The sequence below is a fragment of the Rhinolophus hipposideros genome (genome assembly GCF_964194185.1).
Source record: "Rhinolophus hipposideros genome assembly, chromosome: 3".
NCBI lineage: Eukaryota > Metazoa > Chordata > Mammalia > Chiroptera > Rhinolophidae > Rhinolophus > Rhinolophus hipposideros.
The window spans coordinates 40,321,568-40,348,551 of record NC_138049.1 but is presented as its reverse complement, the minus strand read 5'-3'; the positions used below and the strand labels follow the sequence as shown (position 1 = coordinate 40,348,551).

At 38.2% G+C, this 26,984-nt stretch overlaps 1 protein-coding gene across 4 annotated transcripts; it reads left to right on the top strand.

Moving 5' to 3' along the window:
- Nucleotides 1-1,196: 1,196 nt before the first annotated feature.
- On the top strand, nt 1,197-26,984 carry NUS1 (NUS1 dehydrodolichyl diphosphate synthase subunit). Of its 4 annotated transcripts, none has more exons than XM_081040556.1 (6): nt 1,197-1,803; nt 14,047-14,172; nt 15,044-15,193; nt 20,708-20,807; nt 23,370-23,421; nt 24,024-26,984. In XM_081040556.1, exons 1-5 carry the CDS (start codon nt 1,398-1,400, stop codon nt 23,413-23,415), a joined length of 828 nt encoding a protein of 275 aa, XP_080896682.1. In that variant the 5' UTR covers nt 1,197-1,397; the 3' UTR covers nt 23,416-23,421; nt 24,024-26,984. The 4 variants fall into 4 exon arrangements, 3 of the variants coding, with proteins under 3 accessions (XP_080896682.1, XP_080896681.1, XP_080896683.1); XR_013992776.1 differs by lacking the exon at nt 23,370-23,421 and having other exon boundaries at nt 1,205-1,803; nt 24,024-25,864; nt 26,062-26,984; XM_081040555.1 differs by lacking the exon at nt 23,370-23,421 and having other exon boundaries at nt 1,202-1,803.

The window sequence follows — 26,984 nt, the reverse complement described above, 5'->3', positions numbered from 1 at the left end:
GAGCCTAACTGACTTAGGGGAAGGAAAATAGCCAATTCCACCCCACCTGACAATCCTGTCCTACATGTTGGGGTGGTGGTGGTGGTGGATACAAGCACTTGTGAAGTTCACAGTTCAGAGCCAAGGCTCACTGAAAAACCGAGACTTACTCATAAGACTAAGGAACAATTCCCAGCAATGAGCAAGTGGAATTTGAAATTAAAAACATAACACCATTACATTTATTTCCATGGACTCTCAGGCCTGCAGGGAATTTCCGCCCATTCTCGGGAATTTTTTTCGCTTTTCCGTTCCTGAATCCCAAGAAAAGTTGGTTGGGAAATCGGGAAAATCGGCTCCTTGAATCCAGGTGGTTGGTAGTATCGGCCACCACTTTGTGGAAACGATTTATTGTGGAGAACAGAAAACAGTTCATATCTCAGGATTCCGGAATGGGAAAGTGAAAAAAAATTCAAGAACTGGCAGGAGTTCCCACCCGGAAGCCCTAATGGTGACTGACGTCAGGGGTGCCAGGTAGTCAATAATACCTTGCTGAATGAATGGATAAAGGAATGAAGTGATGAACTGCTAGGCAGTGGAGCCTTTCTTTTATACACTAAGCAGTGGACAGCCAGTAAGGATTCCCTTTACAGGGGAATGACTTGGACTGAATTACATTTCAGGAACATTAATTACTAACGATTTTTATTCTCACTCTTGGGAGAATTAGCCTAGCTAGAAGGTTTGACCAAAGAACAGTAGCAGGATCTCTCTAAGGAGCACATTCCTACCTCTGCAGAAACTTCCTTTAAGGGACCCTGGTTGATGCCAGCGTCTACACTTGTTGAGAGCTATTTTCTACCCCCAGGTTTTTTCGGGCATTTGTAATTCCAATCCATTTGGGCCACTTTTACTCCTTGGAAACCGTTTCTGGCAGGGCCATGAGATTAGACAGAAAGTATAAGATTCCCAGGTCCCGAGGGACGCTGTTGTCCCTGCAACCACCCTTTCTTCCCATGAGGACATTCACCTTACTGGGTCCAGCTCTGCAGTCAGTAGCGTGTGCTCCGAGCCCTCCACACGACCAGGGGGCGCACTCGGTCACTGGCCCACCTACTTCGCAGGCGCGCGCTATCCCTCGCCCCGCCGGGGTAGGCCACATCCTCGAACCCAGAAGCCACGTCAGAGTTCCAGGCCAACCAATCAGAACTGTCTATATACTAGCGGGGGTGGGGCTGCCAAGGCCGGAGGAAGATGGCGGCGGGGGCGAGGTGAGCTGTTGGCAGTAGAAAGGGTTTGGGCGCGGGGGGAGGGGAACGCGGAGCGATGGCCCGCGCCGGCCGTAGGGGTAGATAAAAAGCCGTCGCGCCGTGGGTGTGGGACGGAGGGAGGGTAGGCTACCTGGGCGCCACGAGAGTATGACGGGGCTGTACGAGCTGGTGTGGCGGGTGCTGCACGCTCTGCTCTGCCTGCACCGCACGCTCACCTACTGGCTCCGGGTTCGGTTTGGCACCTGGAACTGGATCTGGCGGCGCTGCTGCCGCGCCGCCTCCGCCGCGGTCCTAGCGCCGCTCGGCTTCACGCTCCGAAAGCCCCGGGCTGTAGGCAGAAACCGCCGTCAGCACCGTCACCCACGAGGGGGCCCCGCCGCCCACCCCCGGCTGCGCTGGCGCGCGGACGCCCGGTCCCTGGAGAAGCTGCCTGTGCACATGGGCCTGCTGATCACCGAGGAGGAGCAGGAGACCAGCTACTCGGACATCGCGAGCCTCGTGGTGTGGTGTATGGCCGTGGGCATCTCCTACATTAGCGTCTACGACCACCAAGGTGAGAGCCAGCGCAGGTAGGGGGACCGGGGCATTTCCGACCGCGGGGACCTTACAACGGGCAGGCGTGCACTCGGGGCGCGCGGCTTTTCGCAGCCCTCCCGGCTCCGCCCGCTTCTTGTCCTGCGGCCCTTGCGTGCAAGTTACAGCGTTCGCGCTTTCGAGGAAGGGGAGTAGGGAAGCTTTATTGAATGAACACCTCCTGAGTCCTTGAATTCCACCCAGTCGCTCTCTATACATTTTAAAAATGTTTCTTATTCTCCGTAGTGCCCCAGTGAGGTAAGTAGCGTTTGCATATCCTTGTTTCACAAGTGAGGGAGCGGAGGATCAACAGCATTCACTGATGTGTCCCAAGTCGACAAGGTAGTAAAATAGGCAGATGGACATTTTAGCCAGTCTGTGTGTTTTCTACATGATTTCCCTTTTATTACGCTACAGTGTTTCTCCAGAGGTTCAAGGCACTGACCTTAAGTCACAGTCAGGCTGTGGAGGATTTATGCTTAAGCTGAATGTTTGGGGCCAGGTGGCATTTGAACTGGGCTTCTGAAAAGCATGTGAGAGACTGGACAGGCAGGCGAGAAAACATCACCTTTTGTCTTGGGAGGTCTGGGATGGACCCTCCATCCTCAGTGGCTGACACAGTACTTGACACACTAAGTGTCCCTCCATAGTTTCGATTGAGGGAATCTGTGCAAACACCAGGTGGCTACCACCCTAAAGCGCTCTGCTGGGCATTATCCTTGGAATCTTCCGCGTAACTCCATGAACTCAGGCTCGCAGGGAGTAGACATATACTCACATAAGCGACACGGTCATTAACAAGAAACGGTGGGTGTAAGGAACCACTAATGAGAAGAGGGGAGAGAAATTCTGAATGGAGGCACTTGAGAAGTTCATGCAGAGAGGGATTTAAGCTGGACATGGAAGAATGAGTAGGAGATAAGGTTATGGAATGCTCCAGATGTGAGGTTTGGGTTTCAATCATATCCTGAAAGCAGTGGAATTTCCTTAGAGATAAAGGTGTGATGAAAAGAATGATTTAGGAGTATTGGTATGAAGGACAGAAACTTAATGTTTTCTTATCTGTTCAATAACTTAAATGACTGGTGTGTTCCACAGAAGCTACAACTTGATTTTTAACATTTAAATCTTTGTCAAATAGATAGGTTTAGTGTGGATCTATTTTTTTTAAAGGAGGGCGCAGCTCACAGTGGACCATGTGAGCACTGAACCGGCAACCTTGGTGTTACTAGCACCACGCTCTAACCAACTGAGCTAACCAGCTACCCCCTTAGTGTGGATTTTGTCAGAAAGGGTAGGTCGAGGTCTTACTAACTCTAACAGGGCATTAGGGTAACCTTTGATTGACCTATAACGTTTCTTGAAGCCAGCAAGGAATATGATGACTAGAGCCTATTATCATCCAGTGATTTGTCCTGTAGGGTGAAGTTTAATATACTCAGGGACTGACATTTCATGGAACATGCCTAAGAATTCTGCAGAGGAATAGAAATCATGAGACTGTTAAAAGGAGATATAATCTTTGCTTAAAGCAATGCATCAGATAGATTTATTGCCTTGGGATCAAAATAAGGGAAGCAGAAATGGAAATTAGTTAAGGCCTTTAAGCAGCATGGTGAATTTACTTATAAGCGAATCACTTATATCCAGGTGATTCTTTTAAAGCGAGGTCCTTTACCTTCTAGTAGGGAAGAAAAATGTAGAGCAAATAGTTTAACTTGGTGACTGTGCCTGCCAACACAGATTATAATATTGTCACACTTCCGTGTTCTGGCAATTCCTGTTATTGAGTTGCTTATGGGATTCAGACATATCCTGTGCCATATTCTGTAAAATAAAAATGATTGGTAATGAAAAGGAGGAAGTCAAGCTGTCCAAGTATTGACTGATAACCAAAAGGAGTTTTAAAGAGCATTTTCAGTGAATGGATGTAGAGCACTTGGTCTCTCTATAAAAGCAGTTTTAATTATTTCTTAAGAGATAAGGAATAATTTCATTGTCTAAAATAAGAGACTTTCCATTTACCCATTCTTGGTTTTGATTGATTGAGTCATTCATCCATTCATTTACCAGCTAACAATTGAAGTACCAGATACTGTTCCAGACATGAGTGCTCACCAGTAAACAAAACAGAAAAATCCCTATGTTTATGAAACTTAAATTTTAGTGGAAGTCTGACAAATATTGTAAATGAGTAAAATACGTAGTATATTAGATCATAAATAAGGAGGAAAAATAAAGCAGGGAAAGGGATGCTGAAAGTCCGTGGTGGAAGAGGGGGTACGGTTTTCAATAGACTGGCCTAGGAAAGCCTCAGTGACTTTCGATCATAGACCTGAAGGACGTGAGGGAGCAGCCATGTGGATATGTGAGAAAAGTTGTCCTTAGAGATCCTTATGCGTCACTCAGTTTTCTCCAACAAACTTTTATATAAGCTTTTTCTATATAGATATTTAACTTATAAAAAATTCTATTGATATACTCACAAATGCCAGATTCATTGAGCACCTTCTGTGATATAAACTACTGAGATACAAAGGAATACAAGAAGTTGTGTCTCTTAAGGAGTTTGCACTCAAGTTAGGGGTATATACTAAATATTAATACCAGTAACTATATAAATGCTAGTGAGTGGCACTTTTTAAAATGACTATTCATTCGAATTATAATTGGATCTAGATCATACTTAATCTAAAACATCCATTGATACTTACCGTGGTTTGCTGTGAGCAACCTGAGCCTTTTATTTTCATCTACGCGCAATACTACTTGATTATAATAATTTCTGCCACTATTTCTTCAATCTATTGGAAATTGGAATTTTCTCAGGAATTTCTAGAGCTCAGAATTCTAGTAAGGAAACTTGGCTGTTTTTTGTTACGAAATTGTAATTCAGGAAATGACCGAAACTAGGATAGTACAAAAATTGCGGTTTGGGGGCTTTTGGTGCTATAGCTGTATGGGTGCTCTGCTTGCCTAGGTCTCACTTCAAATATGCCTAGATCCAGGTTATCTGGGCATGTATTATTATCTTCAGTGATGGAACCTGTTCATATTGCCCAGCTGTATTGGTGCCATGCTGGAAACCTTGCTATAGGGCAGTATTTTCAAAACATGGTCGGTGGAATGTCTATGAATGAGTCATTGGGGATATAAGAAATACAGATTCAACACAATTGATCAGACCTAAGTAGGGAATGTGAGCTGAGCATGTCTGTTTTTATCAAATGATCTAGACGATAGATGTGTACCCTGAAGTTTGACCCTAAAACAAATCAAAGGATACTCTGCTGCTCACCTTAAATCAAATTATTCACCTTTCATGTCCCTATCTGTGAGTGAGGATAATCTGGGTGGGTGTTAATATTACCCAGTGTAAACTTGAGAGCTCCAGAATAGGCTTGCCTTCTACGTGAGGACTCCGTAAAAGACAAAAGAAATCTATTTTGTAGCTCTTTTTAGTGACATGTTCATTGTTGTAAATCCACACTAGGTGTCTTACGAAATGGTTTGTGGGTACAGATTTCTCACACTTGTAGTTAAAAGGTCTGCCCAGTGTACTACCAACCGTCCCAACCTATTCCTCAATTTAAGTTCTAAGCCTAAAATGATGGAGGAAAATAATGTAAGTTTTCCCCTAGTTTACTTATTTGGCACACTGACACGTGCTATTGGCAAATATGATTTTATTAAGTACACTATTGTCCTTATTTTGAAATACAGAGTTGCCAGAAGTGTTCAAAGCCCGAATGTAAATGTCATTACGTTTTAATATACCAGACAGTGCGAACGAGTGTACCTGGCTTCCCTTATGTGGTCACGCATGTAAAGGAGCATCAGAGTCCCAGCCTGCACCTTCTACAGGGCACTTCTAGCACAGAATTTCACATTTGTCAGCCTTCTGGGATGTCGTCTTGTCCTTTTGCTACCAGAAGACTAGCTGCTAGCCAACAGTAGGTCCAACAGGATATACAATCCTAGTATATCCATTCTGACTATCACCTCCTGGACAACCTCTCTTAACTGTTCCACCCCCAGTTTAACTCTCTTTGGAAAGTTCTATCCTGCTTTTGTTACCTTTTGAAATGACCTCATTTGCTGGATCAATGTATGAAAATAAACCTTTACTTGACAGTAATAATTACTCTGTTAAACTCTTACTATGTACCACACACTATGCAGAGAAGGACATTAAATCCTCACATCAGGAAAGTGAGACTTAGAAAGCAAGTACCCATATCTAGCAAGGAGCACATCTAGAATTTGAACAGATTTTATTCCACAGCTTTTGTTCTTAACCTTTATGCTATATTGACTTCCACTGGTAAGAGAATGTGACCATGATGCGGTCACTATTCCTGACTGTGGAGGGGCATCTTAGAGCCTTGGTAAAGTGGTAGTTATCTACAGATGACAGAAATGGTTTGTAAAAGGTATTTAAAGGCAGATAGAATTATTTTCATACCACTAGTATAAATGTTTATCCTATAAGTTATGGGACACACTGTCCTTTTTTGATCAGATAAATTTAACTTTATGGGGCTCCTGTTCTATATTGAACTACTTATTTGTCGGGTAAGCAGAGTATGTGAAGATAGTCTCACTTTTTAAATGTGCAACCAGAGGCTGAGAAAGCACACGAGCCTTGTTCATTTCACACATCTCTTCTGCTGAAGGGCTGGGACCTAGACCACAGCCCGCATTACCTTGTACAGTGCCGCCGTTGTACATGCCCGTTCCCTTGCCACAACATGCTAATTTGTTTTCTGTGATGTATCCTGGGGCTCTCTTTTGAAGTAAAGTTATTTAGTGGCTTTGTTTTATTAGATTTGTTTTATTATGACTACATTCATTCATGTAAAATTTTAATGGCAGATTTTTTTTATTTTTAAATAATTGCTCCATAAGTATTTGTTTTCCTCTCTGAAATTTGACTCCAGTAGTGTTATAATTTGATTGTTAGAGAATTAAATGAGAGTTACCACTAGATAACTTACATAGATGTCTAGTTTAAGAAGAAAAAAGGCTAATGATTGCGTTTATTCATAAAGAGGTATTACTTTAGTCCCATAGCTGGAGAGATTCTTTATAACTAAGATATTTCAGTGTTTGTCTCACTTTTCTCTCTTTTGCTTCCCTTGTCCTTATAAATACTTGCTGGTACATACTTTTTAAAAAATCTTTCTATAGAAGGAAGGGAAAACCACAGTAAAAATTCTAATTTCAGATTTAGAAGAAGATATACTAAACGTGTGTTTTAAAAGTCTCATTTTATAGAATTGATTATTCATTTCACAAAAATTTTAAAGGAAGCAGTATTTAAGAGATACAGATAAGAGTTGCTGATTGAATACTTGTCTAATTAAATTCCTTGTTACTTGGGTTTCTTAAGTTGAAAAAATATGTATGTCATGTTTTTATGCCCTAGTTAATATGTACATGCTTGAGTATATAGGTAGCCTAAATATTGAGACCAATGTAAAATTCTAAAATGTCGTTTTAACTAACATAGTAGCGATTTTTAAAGACTCCAATAATGTACCTCAGTATAGTATGAGGTGTGATAAAAATACAGTGAATATTTAAATAAAAAAAATTTATTACAATAAAAGACACATTGCCATTAATTCCCCTCAAAATATTCCCCTTCGCTTCGAACACACTTATCCCATTGTTCTTAACCACTTTCTGAAGCAGTTCTGGAAGTCCTCTTTCGTGAGTGTCTTTACTTCATCTTCCATCATGACAACACTCCGTGTCACATATTGCTTCTGGTACGGCAATTTCTGTCCAATGAAAACATTACAATGTGTCCTCAACCACCTTATTCACCAGATCTGGCACCGTGTGACTTCTGGCTCTTCCCCAAAGTCAAAATGGCCGTGAAATGTTAACATTTTGACTCAATTCAGGACATCGAGGCAGCCACGACAGCGCAACTAAATACACTCAACAAAAGAGGACTTCCAGAACTGCTTCAGAAAGTGGCTAGAATGATGGGATAAGTGTGTTTGAAGGGGGGGGGGAGTATTTTGAGGGAGATTAATGGCAATGTGTCTTTTACTGTAAAGATTTTTAAATTTAAACTTTTACTGCATTTTTAGATCACACCTTATATAGAATCTAATAGGTGGGTGGGGAATACTTAATTCCACTCTTTTTGAAGTATTTTTCTCTCCAGGCTTCCGTGACATTACATATGGTTGGGTTTCTTCCTATCTCACTGTCAGTTTCTTCTGAGCCTTATGTCTGGCTTCTCCTTATTTGCTCCACTTGAAATTTTGGGGTGTCTTAGAGTTTTGTGCTGTATTTATGCTCTCTGTATGTCTTTCTGTTGTTCACTCTGCCTCCTCGATTGGGTCCACAGACTTTTTCTTAAAGGGCCAGCTAGTAAATATTTCAGGCTTAGTGGGCTGTATGGTCCCTGTTTCAACTGCTCAGTTCTGCTGATGTAGCCAGAAAGCAGCCATGTGGTTGTGTTCTAGTAGCAATAGTTTGCTGACCTCTGCCTCACTCTCAGATTTTCCAATCTCAGAAAATACTGCTGCCTTCCAACAGATTGCTCAAGCTAAAAACTTAGGTGTCATATATGAGTCTTTTCTTACATCCCATTCCACCTGTAATCTATCAACAGGCCTCCTTGGTCTTACTGCTAAGTATATCAAATTTCTCACTTGTTTTGGTTCCCTGTTGTAACCACCGAAGGTTGAGTTATCATTCTCTTTTGCCTGGATTACTGTTGTAAGCTCGTGGTTGGTCTTCATTTCTATCTGGCTCTTATTCAGTAGTTCCCTCCTTAGCGTGGAAATACATTCCAGCACCTCTTGGACGCCTGAAACTGCAGACAGTACTGATCCTCATATATGCTATATTTTTTCCTATACGTACAGTCACATGTCACTTAATAATGGGGATGCATTATGAGAAACATGTTGTTAGGTGATTTTGTCCTTGTGTGAGTATCTAGAGTGCACTTGCACAAACCTAGATAGCATAGCCTACTACACAAGGCTCTAAGGTATAGTCTGTTGCTCCTAGGCTACAAACCTGCATAGCATGTTACTCTACTGAATACTGTAGGCAATTGTAGCACAATGGTATTTGTGTATCTCAACATATCTAAACGTAGAAAAGGTACGGTTAAAATACAGTATAAAAGAGAAAGTGTGTGTGTGCATGTATGTGTTTAAAAAAATTTTGGCTCTTTCATGTATCTTTTCTACGAGTATATGTATTTCTATATAGTTTATACTTGGGAAATTGAGAGACCGTGAGATATAGGTAGTTGTAGAGCAAAAAAACAATGTAAAATTCTTTAAATCATTATTGCAAAAAGTTATTTTATATTCCCAAGTCATTCTTACAAAATTCAATGATCTGATAGCTCTGGGCAACCTTCAAAAGCTTTTTAAAAACATACCTTAGTCCTGGTTTTTTCAAAAGATACCGTTCATTTGTAAAAAAAAAAAAAAAGGTCAGTTTCATATATTTTATGGAATTTAACTTTTTTGAAAGGATAATTCAAAATTTAATGGTAAAGTGGATGTATCATTGTTTATCAGCATTAGAAATAGTTACTGAACTGAATAATTAGAAGCCAGGAGATCTGGATTTCAGTCCAGTCTTAAACTCAATTGAAAGGACAATTGCTTGACCTTTCTGGATCTTATATCCTCATCTGTAAAAGGATGGGATAAAATAATTCTTGCAGTTCATTTCTGTATAATTCTATAATGTATATTTTCTCAAAAATTTGAGTATTTGCAAATGTTTTTCTTTTAGATCAGTTATTCTGGAATGAAGTCTCAATTTCCTTTTACATAAAATGACTTTTATGATAGTTTCTTTATTTTTATTATATCATTTTGGTTTTAGTTTAAATTCTGTGAAGATGAACAGATGAATTATGATACAAGAAAAAGAATCTCCACACAAACTGTGATATTACCTATCTTACTCAAAGGCACACATGTCTTGTTGCATTTCTTGTGTATCATGTGAATGTGTACACGTATGTGTAGACTTTGAATCCTGAACAGAATTGTAAGCTGATAATACTGCTTGTGGGTAAGTGAGATAAGTACGCTAGAGTATAATCAGATTTCAGGATGAGGGTGAGGCTATGAAGTATCAGGAAAGGAAGTATCAGGAATCATCCTCCTGATAATCTGTTTTATTAATGCATGTAGCTTATCGCAGAAACTATAGTTTTTAAAATTTCATCTTTATCCAATCAGCCAAGACAAAGGTTCTGTTTAAAATAACTTTATGAAAGTCTTCTTTATAAAAGATACTTGTAGCTATCTATGCCTTTGTGTAATATTCTTCCTTTTAAACTGAATTTCTGCTTGTGTGCAATAAGGAAGTTCCTGCTTTTATTGTGAGAGGTTCCTGGAAACTTCTTAAAAATTCCATTCAGTGACTTATCTGTTAAGGTTTTGTTGTTGTTAGGTGTCACTTTGTGCACTGATAATTCAGTTTTTTAAACATTGAGCTCCTGCTATATGGAAGGTGCTTTAGGGGAAAAGAGACAAGTTCACAACTAAGACTGTAGTTTAGTAGGGAGGTTAAACTATAACTATAGTAAAAAGTAGAATATTGGTTTATTAAGGAGTTTGAACAAATGTGTGTATTTGGATGAGGTGAGGGTCAGTCAGAGGAATGAGGCACATCTGGCTGGGGGATTGAGGGTAAGTGACATTTCAGGTAGCCTGTGAGAAATGAGGAGAATTTTACAGGTGTGGGACTGGGTAGGTAGCATAACAGATGGGGGTTGGAGTCATTCTGATTTTTAGAGGAATGTGAGCCAGTCTGATTTGCTGGGGATAGAGTACTATAGAGACAGAGATTCATTTATTTCATAAATGTCAATTGTTTCCACCCACCGAGTGCGGAAGCCTGGGCTGGAATGCTAATACTGACCCGAGCAGCTTGTTCTTAATACGCTAAGCATTTTGGGAGTCATGGAAGATATTAAAGTTGGAATGTGCTGGGTTTGAAGATGTACCCAAAGAAGACCGATCTTGTAGTCAGTCTAGTGGTACTTGAGAAGAGGCAGGAAAGACCCATTAGAAAGAAGGTGGTTGTATAATTGTAAAGAAGACTGTTGCTTGAAACAGTGGGGATAATGGGCAAAAGAAAGTGGGTACAGGAAACATTTCTGTAGAAGAGTGTATGGGTTCAGCATATTAACAAGGCGCTGGCAGCTGGTGGTGATAATGCTAGAGGGTATGGAAGATACCCGGGTGACGGGGCACGTAAGTGATGCCTTTATTACAAATAAAACAAGATTTTTTTTTAATTACACGAACAGCTTTACAACAGTTATATTTTTAAATGACCTGTTGTCTCATTACCCTTATATTAATACATTTACTGTTCTCATATTGCCTATTGTCTTACAGGCCTTTGTTCCTAAGCACATCTGAGTTTCACACTTATAGACTGCTCCATTTCTTTTAACTTCACGTGATACTGTATAAGTGTTTGAGAGCTGGCTTTACAAGATAAGCTGCCAGGTTTTAGATTTGTTCACTTTCAGATGCTTATAGAACTTCTAGGTAGGATTAGATGTTTGAATGCACTGGAAATGTGAGGAACCAAATGCTGTTCTTAAAATTTTAACGTTTTGTTCGTTATGGATGTTTTGCATTGTTAAGTTGTTAAAGATAACGCATTGTTATTATTTATCTTAATTACTGAGCTTTGGGCACTCCCTAAATTCTGCTTCACTCATCTTACCCTCGTCCTGGTCCTGAGTGGTTTTAAAATCCTGTGAGTTACTAGAATTAGAGAAGGAGGAGGAGTACTGGGACAAAAAGGGCTAAAGTGGGAACTTGGAAGAATGATCTCCATGTAGGAGTGGAAAGAGGCAAAGGATTGGCGCAAAGTGAGAAGGGGCCATTCGAGGAGCAGATCAGGCGTCAAACCAGGAGAAGATATTCCAACAAGCATGAATGAGGATAGAATGTTGAGGTGAAGCAGTGTGGTCATAATGCTTCAGAAAGGTTGAGAAGAATAAAGATTGAGAAGAGCTAGTGACCATTTTGCTGATGAAGAATGTCATCCATTGCCTTGAAGAGACCAAGAGTTCCTGAAAAGCCTTCCCATTTTAATCTGAAGAGGAAGGGCAAGATGAGTGAATTGGTGAGAACTGAGGCATAGGTCTTTCAGAGTATCAAAGAAAGGAATCAGTGTGATGTGAAGAGACAAAAGCGAGGGCTCCTAGTGTTGGGCTACTATTAAAATAAATAAATCATAGTTCATATGAGAAATAGATTTGTTTAATATTTTATTTTTCATAAACTCGTATATCCTAGCAGTAGTGTTGTAGAAATTTTACATTTTTAACATAAGAGAATTTTGAAATTCACACGCCTTCTACAGTTTATCCCTACAGTATAGATCCAAGTGTGGCCTAAACTATTCTTTTTCTTTTACTTGCATAAGTAATTGGAAATCTTGTAATAGGTGTAAGCCTGTATCATATGCTTATGTGCTATTTTTGTATCATACATGTGAATTTTATAATTGATTTGTATTGCTACAAATTCTCCTAATTCTTCTCCTAAAATTCTCCTAATTTTTCAAGGGGCCAGCTGAAATGTCAGTCCTCCAGCCATCTTTGACCTGTCATCTTCTTTCAGCAAGTGTTTATTGAGTGTCCGTTCTGTGCCAGGCACTGTGCCAGCCCTTAGTAAAACAAAACAAATGAGATCCCTGCCCACGTGTGTGTTCATATGACGACCTCTTCTGAACATCCTTCCCTCACGTCTCTAGTCACTCTTACCTGTGTTCTGTCATCAGTTATGTTGAACTAAACTTAATCTTTTCCTTCAAACCTGTTCTCTTTATAGAATTTCCTTTTTTTAAAAAAATGTTAGCATTTTGTATTACCCAGGATTAAAGTTAACTATGGAATTTTCTGTGTTCACCTCTAACTAAGTCATGTTCTTTATTTTATCAATTCTTTTTTTAGTGACTCCTTTTCCATTGCTTCATCAAATTATACATGGACTCCTGCGGTAGTCTACTACCTGGCCTTGTCTGCACTGTTACTAGGTTCATTTTCCTAAAGAAACAAATTTCAACACCTTTCCACATTGTTGGTTACCCTTTGAGCAGGCAAAATGGCAAAAATAATGAGGCCTATCCCTTGGTCCCTTTTCTTAGTTCCTTTGTACCAGCAGCATTTGTTTGTCTTTTGAGCATTCAGTGTTTTTTCTTATGCATTTTGTCTATCTAAATATCCTGTCCATTTTCTTCTCTTTAACTTTGTGAGGTCAGCTCAGCTTAAGTCTTGCTTATTTACAAAGCATTTCCCTACAAAAGGAGACTGCTTTTATCTTTGAACTGCTATTACACATACACTACCAAGTTGGCATTTATATACAGCATATTCTGTAGATTCCGTGCTATATTCTCCCGCAGTTAAAATCTTTGAACTGTTTTTAAACAATATATGACTGAGAGGAACAATTGGTAAAGGCCAAAAAGGCAATAGCCACTGGAAGGTTAGACTCTGTGAAAATAACCAAAAACTTGTTTGTTTTTAGTTAGAGCTCTGTATATTAGTTTTATGTTAAATAACATGATAGTAATTAAAATTTTAATTTTTCTGTGCATGGCTGGAGGACCAAAAACAACTTTAAGTGGATTATTTTCATACTTTGTTGAATTTACTAAATTTTGTTAGTTTTGTCTATTTTCTACTTTTTACATAATTCATTGCCGCTGTTATCATTAAAAAACTAATCAAATCGAGGTAATAGTTTTGAATGCACGTAGTAAATCTGCAGGGAAATTACATGAGCCTGGGAGTCAGAAAGATACGGGCTATAGACCACTGCTACAGTTCATAAATCCTTGGACAAGTCCCAAGGACATTGGGTCTCAGTTTCTTAATCTGTAAATAAAGATGTAAAGTAAAATGATCTCTTAAAATTTCTTTCTAGGTCTAAATTTGTATCATATTCATTTTGACACTAAGTAGTTGCCCCTATTTTGTTTCGTTTTTTACTTCAGTTGAAGCCAGGCTTGTGTATTAATGAATTTTTATCGTTAATGTTTTCTGTTCAGATTCTAGTTTAAAATTAGCTGTCACTACTTCATTTGGAATTTGTTTAGTTCTGTCTCCAGTGTTATTTTCATAGCAAGCACCCACTAATTATTGAAGAGGATAAATTAACCTAGTTGGGATTTACTTGCTTTTATTCTTTTTAAGGTATTTTCAAAAGAAATAATTCCAGATTAATGGATGAAATTTTAAAACAACAGCAGGAACTTCTGGGCTTAGATTGTTCCAAATACTCAACAGAGTTTGCAAATAGTAATGACAAAGACGATCAAGGTAAGCATGAATGTAAAATTGAACATTTTATATAGGCAGATGTGTTTTGTGTTTCAAGGAAAATTCTGTCACTCATTGATTCATTCATTTTGCCGTTAGTCTTTATTGTCACCATCTTTAATTATCAGATTTAGACTTTTCTTTCTTCGTCTTGTTAAAAGATAATTTTCAGAAAAAGAGAAAATCATAACTTTCATAGCTACTGAAAAATAAACACATGTTAAAGGTTTTAGGCAACTCAGAAACCACCAGGAACCAGGCAAATTTTATAACTGGTTCAAAAGACAATCCAAAGAATGGACACATTTCTAGATCAGGACTATTGAAATGGTGTTTATGTGGGGTTAGAGAGAACGTCTGTAGACAAAATTTGGCATTGCTGTCACTTACCTAGAATCCTATCAATTGTTAAATAGCTTTGAAAGAATTACAGAATTTGATAAGGTGGGTATGTACTATAGATGATGCATATTCCATTGAAACACATTTTTTTGTCTTCTATCCCATGTTACTACTAACTATTGTGATTGTAGAGGCCATTTCAGACTTGTAGAAATTGTAATTTACCCTATAATTAAAATTTTTATTTTCTAGAGGATTCATTCACAGATACAGGTCATTCTGAGTACTTTGAAAAGAAGGCAGTATATAAATATTTACACAAATATGATGTGTGGGTCCTTTCAGAGGAGAGTTGCTTAAGTATGTTTTGATACAGAAGTTGAAGGGCTTAAATGGTTTTTGTTTACTGTAAGAATTGTACCTTTATTTTGGTCTGAATGTAATATATCTTGAGATAGATTTTGAAATATATCTGGAAGAGGGTGTTTTTGTTTTTTGTTTTTAATGTCTTGTTTGTGTTTTCCTCCAGTTTTAAATTGCCAATCAGCAGTGAAAGTCCTGTCCCCAGAAGATGGAAAAGCAGATATTGTGAGAGCTGCTCAGGAATTTTGCCAGTTAGTAGCCCAGCAGCAAAAGAAATCCACAGATTTGGATGTACATATGTTAGACAGTTTACTTAGTAAGTCATATGCATTTGTTTTTAGTTTTGTCCCACAAATATACAGTATGAAGGAGACTATCTAGGTTCCTTTCACATCATAAAGCCTGATTTTTTGTTGTTGTTGTTATATTTGTCATGTTTCTGAAGTTTAAAGACCCCTATTGTGAAAATGGTTTTGGGATAATGAAATATGTAGTCTACTCACTTGCATGATGACATACTGGTAAAGGAAAGGAACTAAGAGCATTTTGGTAGGGGGTAATGAATTTTCTTAAAAAGAGGACTTCTGCTTGTCAGCCTTCCTCCCTCTGCGATGTTTTCCAACACTGGCAGTGCATTTTCTAATTCTCCAGACAACAATGGTGTAATCCCAATGCTAACAGCCCAGAGTTAGTGCCAGACTACCAGCTTTAAGGGCTCAGTCATGCAACACTGTCCCCACTTCAGACAGCAGTTGGAATTCTCTGACCACCTGTATTTCCCATCAGTTGGCTATAAATAGGGACTTCCCATGACTCCTTCCTAAAGTTTGATAGTTTGCTAGAATGGCTCCCAGAACTCAGGAAGGCACTTATGTTTACTTTTTTATTACAAAGCATACAACTCAGCAGCAGCCAGATGAGATATATAGGGCAAGGTGGTGGTAGGAGTTGGGGGTGCACCCTCTGATATAGGTATCAGGTAGCCGTGACCTTTTCGGATACAACACCTCTCAGCACCCCAATGTGTTTACCTACCTGGAAGCTCTCCGAGTTCTGTCCTCTAGTGGGTTTTATTGAGGCTCTATTACCTGGCAGGTTTGACTAAATTGTCTCTAGCCCCTCTCTCCTACCTGAAGGTTGGTGGCCGAAAGTTTCAACCCTCCAACTACCTGATTCCTCTGGCAACTGGCCCCCATCATGAACGTATCTGGTGGCCGAGGAAGAACATCTTAGTAACATAAACTCTGCTGTGCTTGAAAGGGGCTTATGAATCACAAAATATTCTGGCTTTACCCCTATCACTCAGGAAATTCCAAGGGTTTTAGGGGCTCTGTGCTAAGAAACTGGGACAAAGACCAAATGTATACTTTTTTATTATACTATAAATCACAGTGCTCTCCTCCCTCTTTTTAGTTTGAACTCTATTAAGTTTGAACTTAATAGCTATTTGGGAAGCAGTCGCAAGAATATAATCTTGTTGTCATCCATGACTCCTTTTTTAGTGTTCCTTCTATTATGGAAATAGAATGTTCCTCTATTTAGTGTTCTTCAAATATACCACTATATTTGTCACGTTGTACCAAATATAACATTACATTTTATTTATTTTTCTTCAACTCTTTATATGAAAGCCTTTCGTTTTTTATTCTCTCTAGAGCTCCCTAGGAACTTTTTGCCTTAAATTACGATCCTCCTGTTTATAGCATTATCCTTGATCTTTTTCAAGAAAGACAATGCTTCTAACAAGTTCCTGTAGCCATACAATTTCAGACATATATTTTTATTTATTCACATAGAGTCTCCATTTACCTTAGCTGTTAATCATGTGTTTTCTGTCTTATTTAACTCTCCATTCTTTGTTTCTCCACTTGGACACATGTCCATCTCAGAGCACAGTCCTTCTCTGGCCTCTTGGTCTCACTAACTCTCTGCTTTGATTGACTACTCACTTCTGACCCCACTCTTCTCTACTCTGTCATTCGGCTGTATTCAGGCCGTATTAATAGGCTTAAAGTAGACCGTGGTAAGGACTCTAGTCAACTGTGATGTTTACTATTCCCCGGATCCCGTAAGGCCCCCACCAGAGTAATGTGTGAGGATGTCCTCAAAGTGATGCAGAGACCAAAGGTGGTTCTTCAGGTAGTCAGCCTATGGAGAAGTGCTGAAGTACTGAGCCCAGGTGTTGCCGTCAGGGGTTGAAGACCCATGACAAATGAAAATGTACACAGTCTGTAAGTTAATTCATTAATCTGACGGAAGCAAACCCTCTGAATCTTGTTAGCCCAGAAAGTTCCCCTGTGACTGCAGTTAATCCTCCCTTCTTCCCTCAACGGGAGACAACTACTCATCTGTTTCCTGACTATATTTAGCTTTTCAAGGAATTTTACATAAATAGAATCATATGTAGTCTTTTATGTCTTGCTGTGTTTACTCAGCATAATATTTTTGAGGTTCATTATAGTGCATGTATTAGTTCATTACTTTTTGTTGGTGAATAATATTTTATTTTATGGATATACCACATTTTGTTTATCCATTCATCAGTTGACATACATTTGGTTTCTTTGAATAATGCTGTTGTGACCATTCACATACTAGTCTTTGTGTGGACATGCTTTCCTTTCTCTTGGGTAGATAATTTATAAGGGAATTGCTAGATTGTGTGGCAAGTGAATATTTAACTTTTAAGAAACTACCCAACTGTACTATTTTGCATCCCACCATCAAGGTAAAGGCGTCTAGGTTCTCCATATCCTTGCCAAAGCATAGTATCGTCAGTTGTTTTGTTGTTGTTTTTTAATTTTAGCCATTCTAGTGGGCATGTAATATATCTCATTGTGGTTTTAGTTTATATTTTACTAATGATTAATGATAGTAAGCATTTTTCATTTGTATTTGCTTTGGAAGTGTCTGTTTATATCCTGTACTTATTTTTAATGGATTATTTGTCATATAATTGGGTTTTAAGAGGTCTTTACCTATTCTGGGTAAAAGTATTTCTTTTATCAGTGATAAGATATGTAATTTGCAAATATTTTCTCCCAGTCCATGGCTGGCTTTTCTTTTTCTAAATTTGTTTTAAAGAGTTTAATTTTTATGAATCCAGTTATCAATTTTTTCTTTTGTGGATCTTGCATTAGTGTCATGTCTAAGAAAATTTTGCATAATCCAAAGTCACAATTATTTTCTCCTGTGTTTTCTTCTAGAATTTGTATAGATTTAGCTGTTGTATTTAAGTCTGTCATCCATTTTGACCCATTTTTTTTTTGTAATAGTGTGAGGTATAGGATACCAGTTTTTCTTCCACCACCACTTATTAAAAGACAGCCTTTTCCCCCTTGAAATACTGTGGATTCTTTGTTGAAAATCAGTTTATTATAAATCTATGAGTTTATTTCTGGGTTTTCTATTCCTTTCCATAGGTCTATATTCTGTCCTTATAATGCTACACTTTCTTGATTACTGTAGCCTATTATATAGTAAGCTTTGAAATCTGCTAGTATAAGTCTTTCAGCATTGAATTTTTTTCCTCAAAATTGTTTTGGCTACTCAGGGTCCTTTGCATTTTCATATACATTTTAAAATCAGCTTGTCAATTTAAAAAACAAACAAAAAAAACTCCCAAAATTCTGTTTTCATAGGGATTGAGTTGAATCTGTAGCTTAATTTGGAGAGAATTGCCATCTTAACAATATTGAGTCTTCTGATCCATGAACATCGTATATCTCTTCATTTATTTGGGTCCCAAAATTTCTCTTAACAATGTTTTATAATTTTAGGATATAGAGTTTCTACTTCTTTTGGTAAATTTATTTCTAAGTGTTTTGTTTTTTTTGATACTGTGGCTAACAATTATTTTCTTAATTTTGTTTTTGGGTTGTTCGTTGATAATATATGGAAATACAGTTGGTTTTTTAATATTGATTTTGTATCCTACAACCTTGATAAAATTTACTTAACAGTTCTAGTAGTGCTTTTTGTAAAGTTTTACGATTTTTCAAAATACAAGATAGTGTTGCCTATAAATGATTGCTGCTATCTCTGCTGCTCAGTTTTTCTATGTTTAATTTAATTTTTTTTATTTGGCTTTCTGTGTCCATGGTTTAATGTGGCAGCCAATGATGTGCACACTTATTGTGCTCAAACACCTTAAGTTTGTAAGGCTTCTAAAATCTCTGTGATGTTGGAAAGTGCATTCAAGTCAGTTCGCAAGTTTCCTTGCCTATTTTCACTGGACTTTCTTGTCCCCTGTGTCCCCTTCTTCCCTGGTCCTATCGTTCAGCCTTTATTGGGTAGTTTCCCAGTCAACAATGGATGTGTGGAGAGTTTATCTGAGCCCTTATTTTCAGGATCTCTCTGTTAAATTTCTGGCCATTATACTGTTGCCCTAACTGGGCTACAACTTGAGAAGAGCAAAACTGTGGGTTTTCCTCATTTGTGTCCTTTTGAGTTTGTCACTTTTAGCTTGCAAAACCATAGGTTTTCACCATTGCCCCTTTCCTCTTGCTCGCAACCTCCAGTTCCACACTGGGTCCATATCTTTTGGCTGCAAGCGGCAAACCTGCCGGTTTTTGCTGTCAGCCCTGTGCTGATAAAACTGCAGTGCTTTCCAGTTATTGGGAGTAGACTTGAGCGTTCCCAGACAGGAAGACCAAAGATTCTTACCGTTCTCAACCTAAAGCTCTAGCTGATGTCTTTTTGTTTTGTTTTATTTTTTAAAGAATAATTGTCTGCTTCTGGTTACTATCCAGTGCCCTTAAGTGATTGGTTTTGTCCAGTTTAATACATTTTGTTTGTTTGTTTGTTTGTTTGTTTTGAGAATTCATCACTTTCTTCACACCTCTATTAGCTGGAAGTCCCTATTCTTTACTGAAGAGAATTTGCTTTTTCAGCAGACAGAGGAATGTGTGTTCTACTGAGTCCACTCACTCTGCCAACATGGACTTTTAAAGAGACTTTGTTAGGAAAATATTCTTTATTACTGCAGGATGGCCTGTCTAGTGTAGTCTCCGTATTTAACAAATGAAGGAACTAAGTAAACACTGGAGAGGTTGTGCGACAAGAAAGTTAGTGGCAGAACTGTTACTAGAAAATGTTTGAACATGGGTCTCTTGAATTATAGCATCTTTTCCCTTATACCAGGACGTTTGTTTTAAGATTTATTTTACTCTATTTTTAAGCAGTTCAAATTTCCTTATCCGCCCCTTTTTCCCTTCAAGCCACGTCTCATGTGGAAGCCAGTGTGGAAAGCAGGAAATGGCCCTGCCTGTGTGGAGGCAGGTGTACAGCCTCCTTTTCCCCGTCTAGGGGTCAACCCGAGGAACACTGAGAACATTTGTACTGTATAGTTGGAAGTTGGTGTTTCTGGGTCCTTAGCTATAAAATGAGGGGTGAGGAAGGGAAGGAGTGTTGATATTTTTTAAGTCTCTTCATCTAAAGTTATTTGACTTTGTGACTAGAATAAGCAATTGTGCCCTTAAAGCAGTGCAGTTCCCAAGATGCCAAGAGAACACTTAACAAGTTGTCTTGAAAGACAGATGGGATTTGGGGGCTACCTGTAGGGTTTAGGGTAGGAGTTGGGTTATCCCTTTTTATCATGGAATCGAACCAGTAAATGCACTTGAGAGAAAACTTCCACGTTTGGAAATAACATAGATATTAAAGTATATGTTGGGCAGTGGGGTGGGGGTATGGAAACATACAAGTGAAGTGGCTGAAGAGAACTGATACTCAAAGCATAAGAAGCCAATTTGATGAACAGATTTTGCCGTGCATCATCTTATTTGTAAGCAGTACATGCTAAATTCCTGTGTATGTATTTCTTTCCAAGGTTCAAATGGTTTCCCTGATCCTGATGTAGTATTGAAGTTTGGTCCTGTGGAGAGCACATTAGGCTTTCTTCCCTGGCAGCTGAGATTGACTGAGATTATGTAAGTAATTCAAAGTGTACCATTCAGCAAGTGTTTGGTTCCATTCAGCAAGTGTTTCTTGAACCCAACTCAGTAATAGGTATAGTGGGAATTCCCAAAGAATTACAATACTGGATCCTTTCCCTCAGGTATTTCACAGTATCAGTGGTAAAATAAAGACTTGCAAATGGCTCAGACCCAAGAGAGTGGATGGCTGTGCAAATGTTTGGAACTGACACGAGTTATCATAAGGAGATCAGGAGAGAGATATCTCTGTGGGCCAGAGTTGTTGGTTATAGAGAAAGATGTGGCTTGATCTGCAGTATATAAAATAGCGGAATTTTTGTAACTAGAGAAAAAGTGAGAAGCATTGGAGTGGGCAGGGAAAAACAGAAAAGTTGGGGTGGGGGAGTGAACATCACATTTTAAAGAAATAGTGAGGGAACTAGCCACAGCAGAGCAGGGAGTTAGTGCTCGATAGTAGTATGAGGTGAAATCAAACAGGATTTAGACATTGGGAACACTTTAAATACCAGCTTAAGGAATGTGTATAATTATTTAGACAGGCAGTAGGAAACAGTTGAACCTGTGGATAATGCTGGAATGGTGATTTTTGAAGATTTGTTTAGCAGCTGCATGCTTAGTAGGTTGGATTTGGAAAAAGATGAGCTTAAAAGACAAGTACAGAGGCCAAAGCGATAATTTAGGGGAGAAAACAGTAATGAGAATGAAATTGCTTATTTACAACAATTTGGCAAGCTATTTCTATAAAGGGCCAGATGATAAATATTTTAGTCCTTGCAGGGTCCTGTAGCCTCTTGCAACTGTTCCTCTCTGTTGCAACTACTCAACTTTTGCTAGTATACCTAAACAACCACAGGCAGTGTGTGAACAAATGTGTGTCACCATGTTCTAATAAAACTTTATTTGTAAAAACACGTGGCTGGCTCCTGGGCTGTATTTGCCATTGGTTGACTTAAAATAAAGGAGAGATTTAGGAGCTTTGAAATACATTTAAATTCTGGATTTTCAGAAGAAAATACTACAAATTCTACTTCTCATGAGAAGTAATTGCCACGTATGATTGCAAGTATAATAAGACTTTGCTAATTGTGCTAAAAAAAAAAATAGAGAAGAAGTGACTCCTCTAACTTTTTAAGCATAAGTGACTGGGTGAATTACAGTGTTATTGAGAGAAACGGAAATGTCAACGGAACATTGATTTTTGAAGGGAAGATGTTGAATTCAGGATTAAGATGATTTTGAGGCCCTATTTAGATAGAAATGCCTAGTAGCAGGACAGATGAAAATGTAGAATTGGTGCTTAGATGATAAGTCAAGGTTGAAGGTGAACATTTGGGGATCATCAATATCAGGAAGCAGAAGAAGTTGAACCTGTGAGAATAGAGGACTGCTCTAAAGTGTACATAGAACAACACAGTACCGAGGGCTCAAATGCTTCAGGCTCAGGAGCTGGAGGGAGAAGAGGTGTCACATAAAGAGGCAGAAAAGAAGATGTAGCATGTTAGAGTCAAAAGGGCTGGAGATCATTTGGTGCTGCCTCCTCATTTTATAGGCGAGGAAAATGGGAAAGACATTGCTCAAGCTTCTAACAAAGTGGAATTAGAACTCAAATCTCCAAACTCTGGGTTTCTTTATGGTGGTGTATGTTTCTCTTGTCTCTTTTTCTCTAGCGGTTTTTCATGTTATTTCAGGTGCCTTTCAGGTGGGGTCCAAGAGAGGTAGCAGTGATACTTTGTGAGTTTGGGAGTGGTTTGGAGGGAAGAGTGTGTTTTAGAACAGATCTTGGTTTGAATTTTTGCTGTGCAGCTCAATAACATGACTTTGGAAAGCTATTTAAATTTCTCTATATTTGTAAATTGGCCAATTAAATACGGAGTTGAGGATTTAAGTCTGATAATGGTCATCAGATACCTAGCATGTAACAGGCTTTCTCATGGAGCTTTGTATGTATGTCTGTCTTAGCTCTGTTATATTGAGGTTTCCTCTGTATTTGCCTACCATCCACCAGACTTGCAGGCACCCTGATGGCAGGAAAAATGTCTGAATCATAATACCGAGAAGAAAGGTAGAATCCTGGCTCAACAGACTGGGAAATAGCAAGACCCTTCTGAGGCACTGAGGGGTGGTGGCTCTGAGTGCTTCTTGAGGAGTGAGAGGAGATGAGACTGTTGATAAAGGGGGTAAAATATGGAAGACTTAGGAAAGTGGGTAGTTTGAGGAAGATTCCAAAGCAAACTTTTGTGAGAAGAGTATTACTAAACTTGTCCTTTGAGGATATCATTTCAGTAGTGAGTAAAGTAAAAGGTTGATGGTAGAGATTATTAAGAGATGAAGAAATGAAGGGAAGTAGGAGACTTGTTTCAGAATTCTTGACAGTCAGAGGAAGGGTAAAGACTAGATGTCAATTATCTCATAAAGCTGGGGGGCGGGGAAGGAAGGATAAAGTGTAGCAAAAGAACCACAGGGTCAGGCAGGAGTTCATTCATGGTAGGCTTGTTGAATTCTTCTGTGGTGCATGTGACTGTAGAATTCTGAATGTGACTCTTGTACTCTGGCCAGGTGTTGGGCTCTGATACTGTTTGGAATTTCCAAAGGCTCACAATAAAGCTGTGTAAGTTAGAGATTTTTTTTAAATGTTAATTATTGAAAATTGTTTAAGTGTTTGCGATACTTACAGGGGAACCCTTCAGCTATATGTTAACTCTGTCTTTAAAGTACTTGTCTTCACATTATAATTGTCCCCTTGAGCAATTGGAAATGGTGGAGGTAAATATTGTTCATTGTTGGTTACTTACCACATGGCTTCAGTATCTTACCACGTGGGGATGCTGTGCTGCTCCACCAGTGTTAAACATAGTTTTCATAAACCGTTCAAGTAGAACCGGACGAATTCTTGAAGCAAATTTGAGTGAAATTCTTTATAAAATAGATCTCCAGTTTTGCATTAACCTAGACTTATGCTTAAAGAGGTTCTGAATCTCTATTTCACTGCAAGTTGCTTTTCTCTTCTTGTGGAAAGGAGAGATTATTTTTTACTTGGACTGTTTCATAGTGAGTGTAATAATTATTCAGTAGAAATAGTTTGCATACTCTATGCTTATAATTTACTTTTTTCTGCGCTTAACCTCATTTTGGTCATTACCCTTCTGTTGCCCCCCTCCAAATTACGGTATGTCATCTAATTGCTTTTTTGCCTCTCTGCTTTCTTTTCAGCTCTTTGCCTTCCCACCTAAACATCAGATATGAGGACTTTTTCTCTGCCCTTCGTCAATATGCAGCGTGTGAACAGCGTCTGGGAAAGTAGTGACCCCTGGTTGCATAATTTGATTTCAGGCTTTTGGAGAAAAGGACTCAAGTGACTCTGATGTTTACAAAGCACCTACGAAACCCTATATACACCTAATTCATAATCCTCATAATTTATCAACAAACACAAAAAAAGTGTCTTACTTGAGAGTAAGAGTATGTGTGAGTATGTGTGTGTGCGTGTGTGTGTGTGTGTGTGTATAGAAATAAACTTATAAATGGGGAAATGCTAGAGAATGAAATACATGGACTTGTACCTTTGAGCAAATAGCAGCACTGTTACATGAGCTGAAATTTCAGTTTTAAAGGCTTCAGTCCCAACTACTTCCCTGTTTTTGTAGGGTGATGAGTGGGTGTTTAGGACTGTTTGGTTGTTGTTTTGGGGGGGGGGGGATAATTTTTTTTGTCTTTCCTAGTGACCAAACTTTAATTTTTGAAAATAATATATTATTAAATGGAGGCATTCTGAGATTGAGGGATTTCCAGAGGATGGAATCCTGTATTGCTCACATTTTAAAAACTCTCAGCACTGGAGCAGAGGGAATACCTATTTTCAGATACCCGTCCATTTTCATCTCATCATTATTGTCAAACAGTGTGACTTGAGAATGTTGATCTGGTGTCCCTGTTCTGGGTTGAGAAAATCATTTGAAAAAGAACTCCTACAACACTGAAATGCAGAATTTAAAATTTTAAAATGTATTAGGCAGTCAAAAGAAGGTGAAAATGTTGTAATCTTAAAAAGTAAATATGGTTGAAAATCCTAAAAAAAAAAAGAAAGTTTGGATTTCCTTTTTTGTTGGTGGGAAATGTGCTAAAGAATACCCAAAGTTGGTTTAATTTCCATTAACTATGTTTATTGAAAATAAGTATTTGAGGGAAGTTACCAGGGCAGCTGTTTTCCTCAAAAGTAACCTGTTCCTCTTTGGAATAACACACATAGGGCCATGTTAGTGCTCAGGGTTTTTACTCAGTAAACCCTGATGGTAACTTAGTAGAAGAGATCTTTAAGTAAGATTGAGGCCTGTGTTAAGTAATAAAACATTACCAAAGTCTACAAAAGTAAATTAATTTTACATGTTCTCTCTCATGACAGAGAACAGCACTGGTTCTGTTATTTTTTAAGTGAATAAATGATTTTTTGATAGGTGTTTAATATTTCTTTCCTCACTAAAACCATTCTTTATATTTGATGGACTTTTTTCAGTATAACGGTTGCCTAAAATTGTATATTTAGAATGGAGTAGTTTAAATAGTAGGTCTCAGAAGTCTGAAAAGTAGCAGAGAAGACTGGATTTGGAAAGCAAGTTCTGGAAGTGCTTATCAAATTCTGAAGCTGTGAAGAATAAATGTTCCAATTTTGGATTACAAAATCCCATTTATGATTTTAAAAATACACTTGAAATAAAAATGATTAAACTACACTTGGTTTAGTTGACATTACTTTGCACTTCATAGTCCTTTGTATATTGCAAGACTTTTTTTTAAAGTCTTAATTTATTGCTAAAAGTTTTGTGTGAAGAAGCTACAGCATATCTCTAAACTTTACCAGAGAATTTTTTATTTCTGTTTCCCTGTACTGTCATTCATGTTCTATTGAGGCTTTTTGGCCTTAGTTTAAGACTTGAGTGTATGTCTTTTATAAATGTGTCTTTTTTAAACATTCTGGAATATGTGTGGCTTTAATGAATTAAATCAAATGGGCCCAATCGAAGTGAAGAGATTTAATATTTGTTAAAATGAAATTAGTCAAATAAATTACCTATTGGGATATACCGTGTTTCCCAAAAAATAAGACCTAACTGGACAATCAGCTCTAATGCGTCTTTTGGAGCAAAAATTAATACAAGATGCGGTCTTATTTTACTATAAGACCAGGTCTTATATAATACAATATAATATAACCCGGGTCGTATAGTAATTTTTGCTCCAAAAGACGCATTAGAGCTGCTTGTCCGGCTAGGTCTTATTTTCGGGGAAACACGGTAACTAGAGTTGATAAAGTTTTAATAGTTGAGTCTTTGTACTTTATTTTCTCCTTCCATTCTGTAACAGTGTAGTGTTAAAAATCAGAGTAAATCTATAACCTGTGACCTGAGTCAGTTACAATCCTAGGAAGAGACTCTTAAAACAAGTTGCTAAGGATTCTGAATTCAGGTATGGGCATTCCATATCCTTTTCATGAATTCAGCTGCTAGTATGACCTCCATTCACAACCTGAATGGCATTGGTCATTCTATAATTCCTGCCAAAATTATCACCAGTTTTACATTGTCAAGGATCCCTCTAAGCTCCCAAGAAGAACTGATCATTTCAAAGAAAAATGTTTGTTTTTATGTGTATTGAAGGATATTGTCCTTAAGTTGTTTCTTCTTGATACTCCCCACAATGGAATAATTACCAAATTAAACCTACATTATAGATGGCAGGTTGGAGCATACCAAGAAGTCAGAGGATTTGAATTCTGTTCCCAATTATGGTTGTGTTTTGTTTCTTAAAAGTGATCACTGTTGTTAACAAAGATTGAAATCTGGTTTTGATGCAGATAGCAAATTCTGGTATATTGTGACCAAGGCTTAATAATGACTGAAGAGAGAAAGGTGTCATATTGTTAATGAACCGTGCCAAATACACTGCATATCTACAAATTAATCTTGGAATGTATGTTACTTGATAGCTCCCCTCCTGTGTGATGGTAGAGTCAAATCCTTGTGATGTTTTGTATGGCTGTGGACTTTGGCAACATGTAAATAATGTGTAAAGCAAGTTTTTATGATTAAGGAATCAAATTTATTGAATTTTATGATTGAAAGTTGAAATTTACCATGTATGAACAAAAACAATAAAAGAATATACTCTTTTCATGGA

Bases quoted from the DNA above. Each gene is read 5' to 3' on its own strand.
- NUS1 (XM_081040555.1), top strand. From the start codon at position 1,398: ATGACGGGGCTGTACGAGCTGGTGTGGCGGGTGCTGCACGCTCTGCTC. The intron at 1,804-14,046 runs GTGAGAGCCAGC...ATTCTTTTTAAG, and splicing joins TAGCGTCTACGACCACCAAG to GTATTTTCAAAAGAAATAAT. The intron at 15,194-20,707 runs GTAAGTCATATG...TTTCTTTCCAAG, and splicing joins TATGTTAGACAGTTTACTTA to GTTCAAATGGTTTCCCTGAT.